The 15,429-nt window shown below is 36.7% G+C and overlaps 1 protein-coding gene across 1 annotated transcript in view; it reads right to left on the reverse strand.

The window, feature by feature from the left end:
- Positions 1-239: 239 nt before the first annotated feature.
- Positions 240-15,429, reverse strand: part of gorasp1b (golgi reassembly stacking protein 1b) — a 29,793-nt gene continuing 14,603 nt past the window's right edge. Inside the window, exons 6-9 of the mRNA XM_039753642.1 lie at positions 12,649-12,790; positions 10,976-11,102; positions 10,566-10,712; positions 240-3,297 (exon numbers count right to left, since the gene is read on the reverse strand). Of these exons, the coding sequence (XP_039609576.1) occupies positions 3,038-3,297; positions 10,566-10,712; positions 10,976-11,102; positions 12,649-12,790 (676 nt within the window). The 3' untranslated portion in view covers positions 240-3,037. The remainder of the gene's footprint in view (positions 3,298-10,565; positions 10,713-10,975; positions 11,103-12,648; positions 12,791-15,429) is intronic.

Raw genomic sequence — 15,429 nt, forward strand, 5'->3', positions numbered from 1 at the left:
GTAAGAACATCCTAAAAACTATTTTCTGCTTATACACTGACTTATAATTAGTAGTCAATCTATTTTTATGTATTTGTGCAATTGTGAATTTTGCAAAAAAATACTGTCTGCATGTTATATCCTTTAAGTACACGTTGCAACAGAATTTTACAAATGCATTCTAACCTGTTCTGAATCCGTTCATAATCAGTGTTACTTAACTCCAGAGCTAAACACCACTTTAAGGATTATATCACAAGCAAGAACAAAGTTAATTTTATTATTTATTTTAATATTTTTGGGCAATACTTTAAAATGATCAAGTAGCAGCCTTTGGTTGAAGACAGCTTATTACACTTTTTCGTTTTTTAAACACATTATTTGAACTATTACAACAAATTAATCCTTTGATACATATATTAAAGTCTACTTTAGTAATCTGAATAAAAATTGTACAAATCTTGATTCTTCCTATGCATTCACAATGTCCTTTTCAATGTCGAATGATGAAAATAAATTATGACAAACCCTTAAATTAGATATCACCTGCATAATTAATTATCTTCAAGGCTAATATAAGAAAATGTAAAACATTACAAATATTAAAAATACAAAACTATTAAAAATGATACTTCTTCCAAAAATATTAAATCTTTAAGACATCTACTCTCTATATGTATTAGGACAATGAAGTAAAATCATTATCATCTGAAACCAGAAAATGAACAGAAAGTAAAACTATAGCATGTCCTTTTTCATTTGTGTGCATACACCCTCTTAACATGTCAAACACTGTTAGGTCAGTCTTTTTTTTTCTGTACTTGACTCCCATAATTTCAGTGACAATGATTACAAATATGCATTTGTAATAGTCCAAGTGTTCTATATTGCATTCTTTATGTAGTGATAAAAGTGCTGCTACTATCCAGATTTAGAAGAAAATGTTAAGGAAGTTTTGCTTTTAGCTCCAGAACTTTGCTTAGAACAAAATAGCATTTCTTAAGATAAGTAAAATAAATATCTAAATAATCAACTACTGTATATGTAAGATGATTTTTAATTGAGCCAATTTAAATATGTGTTCATAGAGGAGGTTTATACATGTAATACAAGTAATCATCATTGGGTACATTTTGAACAAATCTAAAAATGTTTTTCTTCACACAAAAGACCGCAGACATGTGCAATATGTTAGCATGTAGTGTGGCAGACAGAAGACCTTTGTGGGCCTTCAAAACCTGACTAGATGTTATTCTGGAGAAGTTAGGTGAATAAGGTCTGGCAGGCTTTGCTGGGCTGAATGGCCTGCTCTTGTCAAAATTGTTGTAATGTGCTAATGGTTTGGTCATGCAAGTAAGCTACCAGTAACTGATGAAAAACATGAATGAAAATCCTGACATAAAAACCAAAGTGACTGCATGTGTGAAGATATTAAAGTTCACTATTTGCAAAACAGGCTACAAAGAAACACAAAAATGAATGGGTAGAGTTTCGAAATATGTGTTTGTGAAAGAAAGGTGGAACACTGAAGAAAGACAGAAGCTTCAAATGATCCAGTCCACAGTACCTTATGTATGAAGCACATGAATGAAGATATTGCCGTCACTTGTTTGTTTACACATGGCTATGGAACCGATTCTCGGGTCTTTATCGATGATGTCAGTCAGCAGCAGGATCGAAATAAATGATGAAACATACAGAACAACCTTTTCAACTCATGGTTAAAAGATGTTCTGTACTCTTTGGGGGGTACAGTTCTCCTTTCCATAAAAATCAGATACATTTCATCAAAAAGAAAAAATGAAATATTTTAAATCTGAGATTTAATTCCTATTGAGTGTGATATTCAAGAGGAATCTGAAGTCAATAAAATGAGTATATTGGGAATGTGATGACATCCCTGCTTATTGTTTTAAGGGCTATGCCACTAAATACTAAACCAATGCCAATTTATATCACTCTAATGTCACAAGTATGTTCGACAGAAATTTAAGAGAAACACAAACTAAGCATTTCTGCCAACAGTATTTAACATGTACAGAAAGGAATATCCAGAAATGAAAACTGATTTGATCATTTAATCAGAAACAGAAAATGTACATGTATATACTCTTAACAAAAATTTTAACCTCACTGTCCTAAAATGTATGCTTTCACTTTAATTTTTCTATTCTTTACCAATGTGAAGGTTTTGAATTTCAAAAAACAATACTGGTATCTTACAATTTAAACGTAAACCTTTACCAGCTCAGAACACGGACCTATTTTAAATACTAGCCAAAGCTCTTTGGGATAAAACCTTGATGTAAAACAATATGCACGACTTTACCATGATGCTTCTTCAGTGTCCCTTAAATAAATTGAGGATTTTTACTGAGGTTGATTAACAATGTAAACATTTTTTCTTTTGTAGTGTTAAGAACTTTGGCTTTCAGAATTTTAAAACAGTTAGTACAAAATACCGAAAAACAAAACGGAACTCAAACACTAAATGCCTTTCACTACACTTATGATACAGCCAATCCCAAATAAAATTTTAATAGTGCATATAAATTAACATTAAAAAAGCAAATTCATAAAAAAATATTAGTAACCCTAACCTCCAAATTCCGTAAACCATATACTCAGATCATCAGACATTCATGAAAATTTCTCACAGATCTTCTCCACTGCCTTGCCATTCCAAGTATTTTTTATATTTCTTAAGCAATAACAAACATACCCACATTCCAGTGATATTTAGTTAAAGCAGCAGATCCCACAATGGGAGCAACGTTCATTTTCTTGATCAATTTAATCAGCCTTTTCTTCACCTTAGACAGTGTAATATTTTAGGAAGAGGGTATCAGCACTTCTTACCACCGAGACACGGTAAAAAGATAAGAAACCACCACCTTCGATCATAGTAAAAATAGTAAAACAGGATAATCCTCCCATCCATTCTGAGCTCGCTAAAAGTAAGCGAAACCACTAGCATAGTACTAAAGAACACCCTGAAGCTAGTTAATCATTACTGAAAGTGTGTTTCATCGTTTTCATACAGTGACCAGACCTCAGGTTATTGCACATTAACATCTGCGGGTGTTTCAATCGTCTTAGTAAATTCAGTGTTTATCATATCCTCTTCAGTCGGCTCAAGGAGTGCCTCTGTATGTGCTTCTGAATGTCCAGAGCCTTGGGTCATGTCTTGAGGGGGGCTGCTGTGAAGTATAAATGCTGAATCTAAAGTAGGCTCCGATTCAGATATTCCTTTTGACTCCTCTGATGTCAGCACTGGAAATGACGGCGGCTCATCCACCGCTGGCTTCTCCGATTCACCTTTAGAAAAAAAAAGAAAAAAACAAATGACTAACTTTCCGACTGTGAGTGCACTTGTTAACATGTCAAAAATCTCAAATGTCAAAAAAAAAAAATCTCAAATACGTAAAATCTGAAGTCAGATATAGCATGAGCCTGCAGACAGTGGTATAAGCAATTTTATCCATAAACGTTTTGTCGAAAGCAAGCTGGTGACATATGTGTCTGGTGGGTTAAGAACTACGAGAGACTACCTGTTGTTGAGAAAACTGATTAAGGCATAGAGAAAAATGTGAAGATGAGTGATAGAACATCTTTAGTTAGAGGCATGAAGAAAAGTAAGCAAGGCAGAATGGGGTTTTGGTTTCCCCAAGGCTCAATCCTTGTTCCATTGTTATTTTCATTTTATATCCTTCCTTAAGCAGAGTTCATTCAATCTTTTAAAGACATCTCTTACCACGTTTATGCTGATGATATTCAGCTGTACTATATATTTATTTTAAACCACACCAGCTTGATAAGTAGTCCACCCTAGTTGATTGTGTTTCACAGATGAAAGAGTAGCTCTCTAACAATTACTTGTATTTAAATTTCAGCAAAAATGGAAACTATGATTATGGCTTCTCCTGACACTTATCCTAGGATTACCGTATATACTCGCACTTAAGTTCTCCCGCACATAAGTGACGGCTTGATTTTACCGTATAATTTCTGGTAAATTATGATGTCAGTTGTATAAGTCGAATGCGGAAAACTCACGCTATTGGTCCAAGAGATTATGATATGCTAACGCCCACCTGAGAGAGTAACCACGGAGCACACAGCCTTTTTTTCTATATATTGTGCCTACGTGACCACACAGTAATACCTGAACTATTCCGTATCGACATTTGCACTGTTTTGTGTTTTTCTTTTCTCACTCCCTCATACACTTTTATCATAAGAGCATCCCTTATCTACGATGGAGCATTCGATCAGAAGAAAATATGAAGCTGGTTTTAAATTAATAGTCGCTGAAGAGGCGAAAGAAATTGGTAACTGCGCTGCTGCAACAAAATTTGATGTGTTTGAGAAACTGGTGCAAGATTGGAGGAGGCGAGAAGATGTAATAAAAAAATAATAATTTACAGTAAGTGTCGTATTTTTGAATGGGTATATAAGTCGGGGTCTGATTTTATGATCGACATTTCGGGTTTCAAGACCCAACTTATACATGAGTATATACGGTAATCAAGTGCTTGCATCTTTCTGCATGATTGCTAAGTGCAGTGTTTGAAACCTTGGAGTTATATTTGATTCCTCTCTGAGCTTTAACTCACATGTTAAATCTATTTCTCATTCCTGTTACATTCATTTAAGGAACACTTCAAAACTGTGTTCTATAGTTTCATCATTGGACCCAGAAAAAATTGTTTATGCATTTGTTTCCTCACACTTAGATTATTGTAAAGCGTTGTTTACTGGCTTGGACAATCCATCCCTTACATGTCTTCAGGCTAATGCATTCTAGAAAGAAAGATCATATTACACCTATTTTATACTCTTTGCACTGACTTCTGGTTGATTTTAGGATTCATTTTAAAATTGTTGTACTTGTTTATAGGGCATTGAATGGACAAGCTCCAGTCTCTTTATCCAGTCTCCTTCTCAAACTTACTGTCTCTTGCACAATTAGATCTCAGGCACAAAATCTGTTAGTTGTTCCACGTACGAGATTAAAAACAAGGGTGATAGAGCCTTTCAATCCTATGCATTGAAGATTTGGAATAATTTCCCTCTTCACCTTCATATGGCATTTAAAAAACGTTAAAAACTTTGTTTAGCCACGTTTTTGCTTAGAGTCTTATTGTTATTAATATTATTTCTATTAACTGTATTTATTTTAATTTACTTACAGTATTTGTTAGATTTTACACTATTGTGTATTTTAATGTATCTATGTCTAGCCTATCTTCATCTTTTTCTTTTATTTTTTCTTTTATTGTACAGTGCTTTGTAACTTCTTGTCTGCCAGGTAGCTCAAAGGAATGCCTCCTAAGTGCTTCCAGTGAAACCTGTGAGGCTGTCGCTGTATTTTTCAATCAAAAAATTAATGATATTAGAAATAACATAGTATATCCCTCCAACACTAAGGATCCTCCTAAACCCCAGCATCCTGTTATAAACAAATTAAACTCTTTCACTAGGATAGATTTACCTGATTTAAAGAAAATAATCTCTCAATTAAAACCCTCCACCTGCGTCCTTGACCCGATACCAACAAGGTTTTTCAAAGAAGTATCAGGCGTGCTAATTGATAATGTTCTGGACATAGTAAATTCGTCATTAGATACGGGGTCTTCCCAGACCATCTTAAGACTGCTGTAGTTAAACCCCTACTTAAGAAACATAATCTCGACCCTCAGCTCTTGAAAATTTTAGACCCATCTCTACCCTGCCTTTCTTAAGTAAAGTTCTGGAGAAGGCAGCCATTATGCAGTTAAATGACCACCTAAATAAACATGCTATTCTTGATAAATTTCAGTCTTTTAGAACAAATCACAGCACAGAAACTGCACTCGTTAAAGTAGTAAATGACTTGCGGGTAAATGCAGACAGAGGCCATTTATCTGTTCTCATCCTCTTAGATCTGAGTGCTGCATTTGACACCATTGATCACAACATTCTTAGAAATCGCCTTAGTCAATGGGTGGGCCTCTCTGGCAGTGTCTTAAATTGGTTTGAATCCTACCTGACAGGGAGAAAATTTCTTTGTTAGTTGTGGTAATTACAACTCAAGACACATGATATCCGATATGGTGTTCCACAAGGCTCTATCCTGGGTCCGCTGTTCTTCTCAATCTACATGCTTCCATTAGGTCAGATTATCTCAGGGCACAACGTGAGCTACCACAGCTATGCTGATGACACACAGCTGTACTTATCAATAGCTCCTGATGACCCTGATTTTCTTGATTCACTAACAGAATGTCTGACTTGTATCTCAGAATGGATGAATAGTAATTTTCTCAAGTTAAATAAAGAGAAAACTGAAATCTTAGTGATTAGCAATAATGGATACAATGAGGCTATTAGAAATAAACTGGATACATTAGGATTAAAAGTCAAGACGGAGGTAAAAAGCTTAGGGGTGATTGTTGACTGTAATCTGAATTTTAAATCACATATTAATCAGATCACTAGGACAGCATTTTTCACTTAAGAAACATAAGTAAAGTTAGACCTCTTATATCACTGAAAGATGCTGAGAAATTAGTTCACGCGTTTGTTTTCAGTCGACTAGATTACTGTAACGCACTCCTCTCAGGACTACCCAAAAAGATATAAATCGCTTGCAACGAGTGCAGAATGCAGCTGCTAGAATCCTAACTAGGAAAAGAAAATCCGAACACATTTCTCCAGTTTTAATGTCACTACACTGGTTACCTGTGTCATTCAGGATTGACTTTAAAATTCTGCTTATGGTTTATAAAGCCTTAAATAATCTCGCCCCATCTTATATATCGGAATGTCTGACACCTTATATTCCAAATCGTAACCTCAGATCCTCAAATGAGTGTCTCCTTAGAATTCCAAGAACAAAACTTAAAAGAAGTGGTGAGGCGGCCTTCTGCTGCTATGCACCTAAAATCTGGAATAGCCTGCCAATAGGAATTCGCCAGGCTGATACAGTAGAGCACTTTAAAACACTGCTGAAAACACATTACTTTAACATGGCCTTTTATAACTTCATTTTAATCTTAATTTAACTTAATCCTGATACTCTATATGTTCAATTTCCTCAAAATAACTATTCATGGTGGCTCTAAAATCGGTACTGACCCCTACTCTCTTTTCTGTTTCTTTTTCCGGTTGCCTTCGCCACCACCACCTACTCAAAGCTTCATGATGCACCAACAATGATGGACGGATTAAAAGGCAGAAGTCTACGTGACCATAATTATCATCAAGCCCTTCCGTGAGAATCCTAAATCCAAAGAGGACTGTTTCATTTATGTTAGGTAGAATGCCCAGAGGGGACTGGGCGGTCTCATGGTCTGGAATCCCTACAGATTTTATTTTTCTCCAGCCGTCTGGAGTTTTTGTTTTTTCTGTCCCCCTGACCATTGAACCTTACTCTTATTCGATGTTAATTAATGTTGATTTATTTTGTTTTATAATTGTGTCTTTCATTTTTCTATTCTTTAATATGTAAAGCACATTTAGCTACTGTTTGTATGAAAATGTGCTATATAAATAAATGTTGTTGTTGTTGTTATTACTTACTAGAAGCATCAGGTGTGTGTGAAAGACAAATAAGCAACGGTGGAAAGTATGGGGTTGAAAAACACAGAAGTAGTCTGTGATTGGACATAGGGACTGCCAAAACACAAGGAAACATGGTGATGGAATGCTGAGGTAGAGCTGGCAATTGGGAAGAAGAGGAGATGCTATGAGGAGTGGCAAAAAACAAAGGCAGAAGGTGACAGGAGAATCTATAAGTAAACAAAACAAAATGCCTGAAAACAAGAGGAAAGGGCATAGAGCTGTAAAATGAGGAAGGAAAGACTCAAATAGCAAAACAATGACAGGATGTAGTTGCTTGATCAAAGTTGACAGGGATACTATACATGATATTAATGAGATTAAGAGTATGTGGAAGAATTATATGAAGAAATTGCTGTCACTTAACGTGATAGCGAATTTTTAACCCCATCACTAAACTTCCATTTACATGGAAATAAAAATAGTAAATCTGTCAAAAGTTATGATGTACTGTCGAAAAATAAGAATACTTGGTAGAGTAATCTCCACATGTCCAAGAAGTTATGATTACTGCAAGAGTTTTATTTTTATTTGCAAGAGTTTTAGATGTTTTGAATAAAATAAAAATAAACCTGCCATTATTAGCTTATGAGAACTCTTACTTGGAATTAATTCAAAAATGTAAGTTTATAAACCTTTCTATATTGACCAGAATTATTTTAGTTTTGTTCACTTTACCTATCACTATAATATAGTGCTCTTCAGGGTCCACTATTATTCCAGTAGCTACAAACGGGATTGCCCTGTGGATCAGAATTTCTTCTCCTTGACTCTTCTAGTTATACAGGGGGTCCTAGGGTTACAACGTCTCGACATATGACGTTTCGCGTTTACAACGCTCACTCCCATAAAAACTTTTAAAAAATTGAGACGTGAGTGTTTCGGCTTACGCCGTTAGCATCATACTTACAGACTACGTGGGCAAACTAGTTTGGTTGCACGTAGTGGAAGAATACACAGTAACGTGGTGTATGAGTAAGGGAGTTGGTGAACTAGTTTGGTTGTGTGCAGAGGAAGTGTTCCGTTTGTGTTGCTTTGTTTGGTGACTTTTTAAATAATAATAATACATTTTATTTATTTGTAGGCGTCTTTCTAAACAATCAAGGACACCGAACAATAGACAAAACAAAGATTATAAACAAAAGTAAAATTCAAAAGTTAAAATCAGACAGAGCAATTGTAATCAAAGAGAAAAAGCAGTCTTAAACAAATGAGTTTTAAGTTTAGATTTGAAAAGTGAAAATGATTTAATATTTCTAAGCTCAGATGGTAGTGAGTTCCAAAGCTGGGGAGCAGAGCAACTGAATCCTCTGCTCCCCATAGTGGTAAGACGGACGAAGGGGACAGTCAAGTGGATGGAGGAAGAGGATCTAAAGGTACAGAAGGGAATGGCAACATGGAGGAGGTCAGACAGATATGGAGGGGCAAGGTTGAGGATAACCTTAAAAGTTAGTAGGAAAATTTTGAATTGAATTCAGAACTGAGCTGGAAGCCAATGAAGCTGCTGCAAAACGGGAGTGATGTGGTGAATAGAGGGGGTTCTAGTAATGATGTGAGCAGCTGAATTCTGGACCAGTTGAAGCTAATAAAGAGATTGTCGAGAAAGACCAAAGAAAAGGGAATTGCAATAATCCAGACGAAAAGTGACTAGGCTATGAACAAGGATAGCAGTGGTGTGGGGAGTGAGGGAGGGGCGAATACGATTAATGTTACGCAAGTGGAAATATGCAGACCGGGAGATGTTATTGATGTGGGACTGAAAAGATAAAGTACTGTCAAGGATGACACCCAGACTCTTAACCTGTGGGGAAGGGAAGACAGAGGAATTATCAATGACATATGAAAAGTGATCAGTTTTGGATAATGTTGATTTTGTACCAATGAGGAGAACCTCAGTTTTGTCACCATTTAATTTAAGAAAATTTGAAGAAAACCAGGATTTAATTTCTGCTATGCAATCAATAAGTGAGGAGGGTAGAAAGGAAGCAGTAGGTTTGCTAGTGAGATAGAGCTGGGTGTCATCAGCATAACAGTGGAAGCTAATGTTATATTTACGAAAGATACTGCCAAGGGGAAGGAGGTAAATAATGAAAAGGAGGGGCCCCAGGACAGAGCCCTTATCATGGCTCCTAAACAAAAGTCAGAGTCTTCAGATGGTAGTGCTTCGAGAAGAGGAAAGCCATCATGATGGAAGTGAAATTAGTCATTGTAAAGAGATCAGAACGAATAAAGGTAAGGAATTTTTTACACTCATTTTTTGTCATTTTTTTCTGTTACTACAGTACAGAGTATTTATGTTCTTTTCCTTTTTGTGTGGCTTAGTTGTGTTTTTATGTTCTAGATTATGATTTGCAAATGTGTTAGGATAGGTAAGTGACTTAGGCTAGGGTGTGTTTCGACTTACACTAAAGTTCAGGTTATATTGCTGCTGTAGGAACGGAACTGTGTCGTAACCATAGGACCCCCTGTAGTCGGAACAAAGCAAACGACCAATCAAGTCTTCTTCTACTGAATCTGATCTCTTGTATTTAAATGGGTCTCCAGTAGAAATATAATATTTGACTTAGATGTGGGAGCATAAAAAAGTGCTTTAAGCTTATAAGTGAGAATTTTAAATTAAAAATGAAATGTATAATCAATACTATATGACCTTTCTTTTTAGAATTTACCTTCTTGTCTTCCTAAACAGGAAATGAAAAAAACCTCTTTGGAATATTTAACTTTCCACGGCTGAGTCCTGCCAGCAATAATGCATTCAGTAAAATACTGCAATTACAATATGGGAAAATACATGCAACGTGTGCAAAGGTCTCTCTCGAAAACACCTCGGTCTCCGTCTATATCAGGGTTCTTTTCTAGGAGCTAAGATTAAAACAAAAAGCATTCACTTACGAGTTCAATACATTTCTTATTTGTTGTAATCATACCCACGCTTATTACATTTTATTGCACTGTTTGCACTATTGAATTCATTGCTTACTTACCAACAGAGGGCTGAAGCTGCTCATTGTTTAAGACTGACAGAGAGGTATTATTTAAGTCAAGAGCAGGCGAAGACGAGGAAGAAACATCAAACATTGGGGTCACACCAGTCACCTCAGGAAAGGGGAGTCCAGACTCATCTATAAAGCCTAGAAATTGTAACAGACATTTTTCACTTTCATTTTAATCTCCTCATTTCTTCATTTTGTCATATAACAATCTTATTTTACATAACAGATCTGAAAGTGAACCAAAAGGCAAACTTCTTTACAAAGTAATAATCAGTGTGACATTGACAGGTTATACAAAAAGATGTTTTAACGTTTCCTCAGACATGATTGTTCCAGCAGGACCAATGCATAATAAGAGGTTTATAGTAAATTGCTAAAATTAGTAACATGTAAAATTGTACCTGGGTCCATCACACGTTGAATTGGAGGTGGAAGAGGGGCGTCTTCAATTGACAGGCCAGACAAAAGCTCACCCTGAACTGCTCCCTCCTCATTTTCTTGTTGGACTGAAGGGGCAACCAATGGGACCTACAAGAAATAAACATTGTGAGAGATGGCCGGCAGTTTATCCTGGCCAACACCCCCAAGCTGCTAGATGGAGTCCTCCCTGCAACATGGAGGTGCCCCGAATTCCCGCAGGGCATCATGGACCATGGAGTTTAGCTTCACAGCCCTGCGGGATACCGTGGGGGCCAACAGGGGCCGCTGCAGGGATGCACAGGGATTTATATTTTCCTTATAGCCCGGAAGTATTCCCTAGTCATGGGGACGGAATAAATAAAGTACTTCCGGGCTTATGAAAAAGAAGAGTTTTCATCTGACCCGGAAGTGCTATGGAATCACATGGACTATTATTGCTACACCAACACGGATGTACTTCGAAGTCACGAGGATGGAAGCCTGCAGTACTTTCGGGATATTTAAGGAAGGAAAATGTAGCATTTGACCCGAAGAAGGAATACTTCCGGGTCGAGCACTACAAAAAGGACTATGGGAAACCCAGCAGAGTGAGCCAGAGTTGGGAGGGAGTGTGACAGAGCTGCTGGGTGGAGAGGAGGATTGATTATTCTTTATTATTGATTTATTGTTGATTATTGAGTATTGTGGAGGTGGAGGTGCTTTGTGCCCAGTATAGAACAAATTAAAATTACTTCTGATACTTTTTCCTGGTGTCTGGACGTATTGTCTGCAGGTTTGGAGGAGCAACAGCGACCCCTGCTGTCACAACATATATTTGCTACCAGCTTGACTTCCGACACGCAGTCATAAAATCAAATCCAGTTCTTTTTGTATTAGAATGTCATAATACTGCCATTTAATTAACAGAAATGCCAAAAAGGGCTGAGAAGGAGAAAGACCCAGTTACAGAAAATGCAATAAATTGCTGAAGAAAAGCTTGTCCCATGGTGCAAACACTGCCACAGACAGGTATGGCACATGCAATATATGAATTTCCTTCTGTATCTGCTTTTGATTCCAAATGTGCGACTATCAGGTTACTCATGCATATTTAAAATCCTTGTCAGTCTTTTTTTTAATTAAAGCACATCAAGGTGTACCTGCAGATAACACCGATGAATAAGAGGGACAGTGTGTATTACATTTTGGTGTGTACAGGCAAACAGTACATGTTCATTCTAGCATTTGACCACTTCCTTCTCATGTTTCTAGACAGCTACCAATAACCGAGCATCATTAATAGGCCAAATGTTATAACATGACAGACTTGTTTTTTAAGATATAATAAAGATAGTAATCAAAGGGCAATCAAAATGTACACCATTAAACACCAGTATATTCTCAAAATATTCAGTTAACATCCTTATCTATAGATCAGGAATGTTAGTTTGAAGAGATGTAATTGTACAATCACAAACCTGTAACAAAAAGACTCTAAGTGCTACAGAGACATTTATACAGAAAACATCTAGTGATATCATAGTGCATACTGCCTTAGAAGGTGCAACAGTGAACAAAATACAACAAGCTAAACACAAAACCTGGATGACTGGATGTGCACCACAGATTTATTGAGTCTTGCAAAGAGAAACATTTAGTAATAAGAAAGACAAACCTCTGTGTAGCCGCTGCTTGGTACTGTGGTTAAAACAGTGTCTTCAGGCAGTGGTGAAGGAGGTTTTGGCTCAGAACTTTTAGGCAACACTGGTCGAGTCGGAATGCGATGCAAGTAGCCGTATCCAATTCCACAACCCAGGCTGTAATCAGGAATGAACAGTTACATACTATCTGCAGATATTCATCATTTTCTACATTTTTGACAATAGACACTTTCACTCAGTTGTTTCAAGTTTCTTTTCTTAGTGTAAACATGTGCTTTTAGACATTTTCTTTAGATTTTTAAATTTGCACAGCTTTTTAAATGGAGCTAGTCAGTCTTTCAGAGAATACTCTTACTTTCCTGCTTTAAACTAATATTCAACCCCATATGTGCAACCTATGTCAATTACATCCATATGATTGAAAACTCCACTATTATGTATTGACTTAAGTATTGTATTTGCTTCAGATTGTCATGCTTTTTACTCAGAGGTCTGAGAATAACAGTGACCTGCCAAATGCTGTTCTTAGGATTTTCATCTAGCAATCAATTAGTCAGTCAGTCAGCCATTTTCAAACCCCCTTTGTCCTGAACAGGGTTGTGGGGTCTGCTGGCGCCTATACCAGCCACCATTTGGTACAGGGCAGGAACACACCCTGGACAGTGCACCAGCCCATCGCAGGGCAAACACACACACACACAGCCAATTTGGAATTGCCAATTCATCTAACCTGCATGTCTTTGGACTGTGGGAGGAAACTGCAGCACCTACAGGAGACCCACTGTGACACAGGGACAATGAGCAAACTCCATGCAGAGAGGACCTGGGACGCGAACCCTAGTCTCTTTAATGCGAGGCAGCCGCACCACTGCGCCACCCATAAATCAATTAGTATACTAATATTTACTAAATTTCAGCGTTACAGGGCTGGCGTCTATCCCCATTAACATTATGCACAAGGCACAAACCAAGCCTGGGTGGCCATCAGTCCACCGATGAGGCCTAAGTGGTTTGCATCCTACCTATCAAGTCATTCTGATACTGAACCACAGTGCAAGTCTTTACGTTTTGGAACCAACATTACTTTCTTTTTCTATGACTATGTTAGCATTTAAAAATAGTGTTTTTAAACCAAAACGGTCTTTGTTAATACTAGCATTTTCACATCATTTTCAAAAGTATCTCCATTCACACCAAAATAACCGAAAATGCATGTAAAGTAGACATTCACCTATACTGGGCATACATGCATTGGTGGAAAAATCCTTGAAGCGTAGGCCACGGGATTTATCTCAAAACTTTAGCGACTGATAAATTATTTGACTTTTAAAAAAGTATGCAGCATTCCAAACATACAAAATGCGATTTAGATGCCAACACATATCATGGAAAGCAACTCTTCTATGTCTGCTATGTTGGAATGTGGATTTCTTCTTTGAATGTCGACCAATCAGGGAATGAGACATTGTAATCTGCAGTATCCAGTCGAGGAAGTAATAGGTACAAAGATTATCAGCGCATGATTACAGTCTGTGTTTTCACCTGTCCACTTTTCAGAAGTGTACGGCTCTGGAGAGCGCGAGTGTAGTGGGGATGAAAGAAGACAATGGAGAACAACGTCTATGATTTTAAATGAAAACATAATGGTGTAGGCAGGGCCTATGTCATCATTAGTTGTGACCATAAAATAATATAACCACTTATATACAACTGCCATTCAGCTTTACTTAGCTGCTGCTATTAAATCCTTAGTTAACTGCCTAAATATATAGTGAATGGACGCAAACCATTCACCTTAAAAGACAGAAAAGCTAAAAGTTCATTTAGTGGACATGTATTATACACATAGCAATATAATCCTTCCAACTCTAAACCAAGAAAGCTCAGGTATTTAAAAGTTATTTTTATTTTATTTTTCAAATTTACTGACAAATTTAAGATATACAATATGTTTTGCAGTTTAATAAACTAGGGAATTGTTTTATTCACATGATAGAGAAAGGCAAATTCATATATCTGGATCAAGCAGAACTGATTAAGGAAATGCTTTCTTTTTTAAAAATTTAAATTATAATATTTTTTATTATTTCAAAATACAGTGGCACAGATTATTATAAAAACTAGAAAGTATGATCATATTACTCCTGCTCCTAGCAGCTCCATTGAATTATATTTTAATTGCGCTTCAAATTTTTCTAAAGCTTAAAACTGATGGATTTATAAATGTCACTACTCCAGCTTGGATTTTGCAATTGCAAGATGTAGGTTGTCCTGGTATTTTCAGGATCCAAAAAGGTACAGTAGGCAGCTTGACCTTTAGCTGGGAACATTTACAGTAATGAATGATCAGCCAGCAGTGAGGAATGCCCCTCTGGTATTCTCCTCCGGCAGTATAAATCATAATTTGCCCTTTATAGCATGTTGTGGTTAGTACTGCTGACTCAAACGACTAGAGACCTGGACTTGGTTCCCAGAATGGTTTGTGTGACTCCAGTTTCCTACAAAATCCTAAAGCTGGTGTTCTTAAACTGGTCTAGTATGAGTGTGTATAGGCGTATGTTTCAGTGTGCCTAGCAATGCTTATGTGGTCATAATAAGCTTCAGGTCACTGTAACCCTGCTATGGAAAAAGACGGTGAAAATGTGGATAATGTATCTTACCCACCAAATTTATCATTAGAGTATTACACTCATTGACTTTACCTGTTGTGCAGGATGTGATTATCCATTAAGGCCACACAGAACAACATTCATTTATATAGCACATCTTAATACAAATGATGTAGCTCAAAGTGT

Source organism: Polypterus senegalus, chromosome 5, assembly GCF_016835505.1.
Source record: "Polypterus senegalus isolate Bchr_013 chromosome 5, ASM1683550v1, whole genome shotgun sequence".
In the NCBI taxonomy this organism is placed as follows: domain Eukaryota; kingdom Metazoa; phylum Chordata; class Cladistia; order Polypteriformes; family Polypteridae; genus Polypterus; species Polypterus senegalus.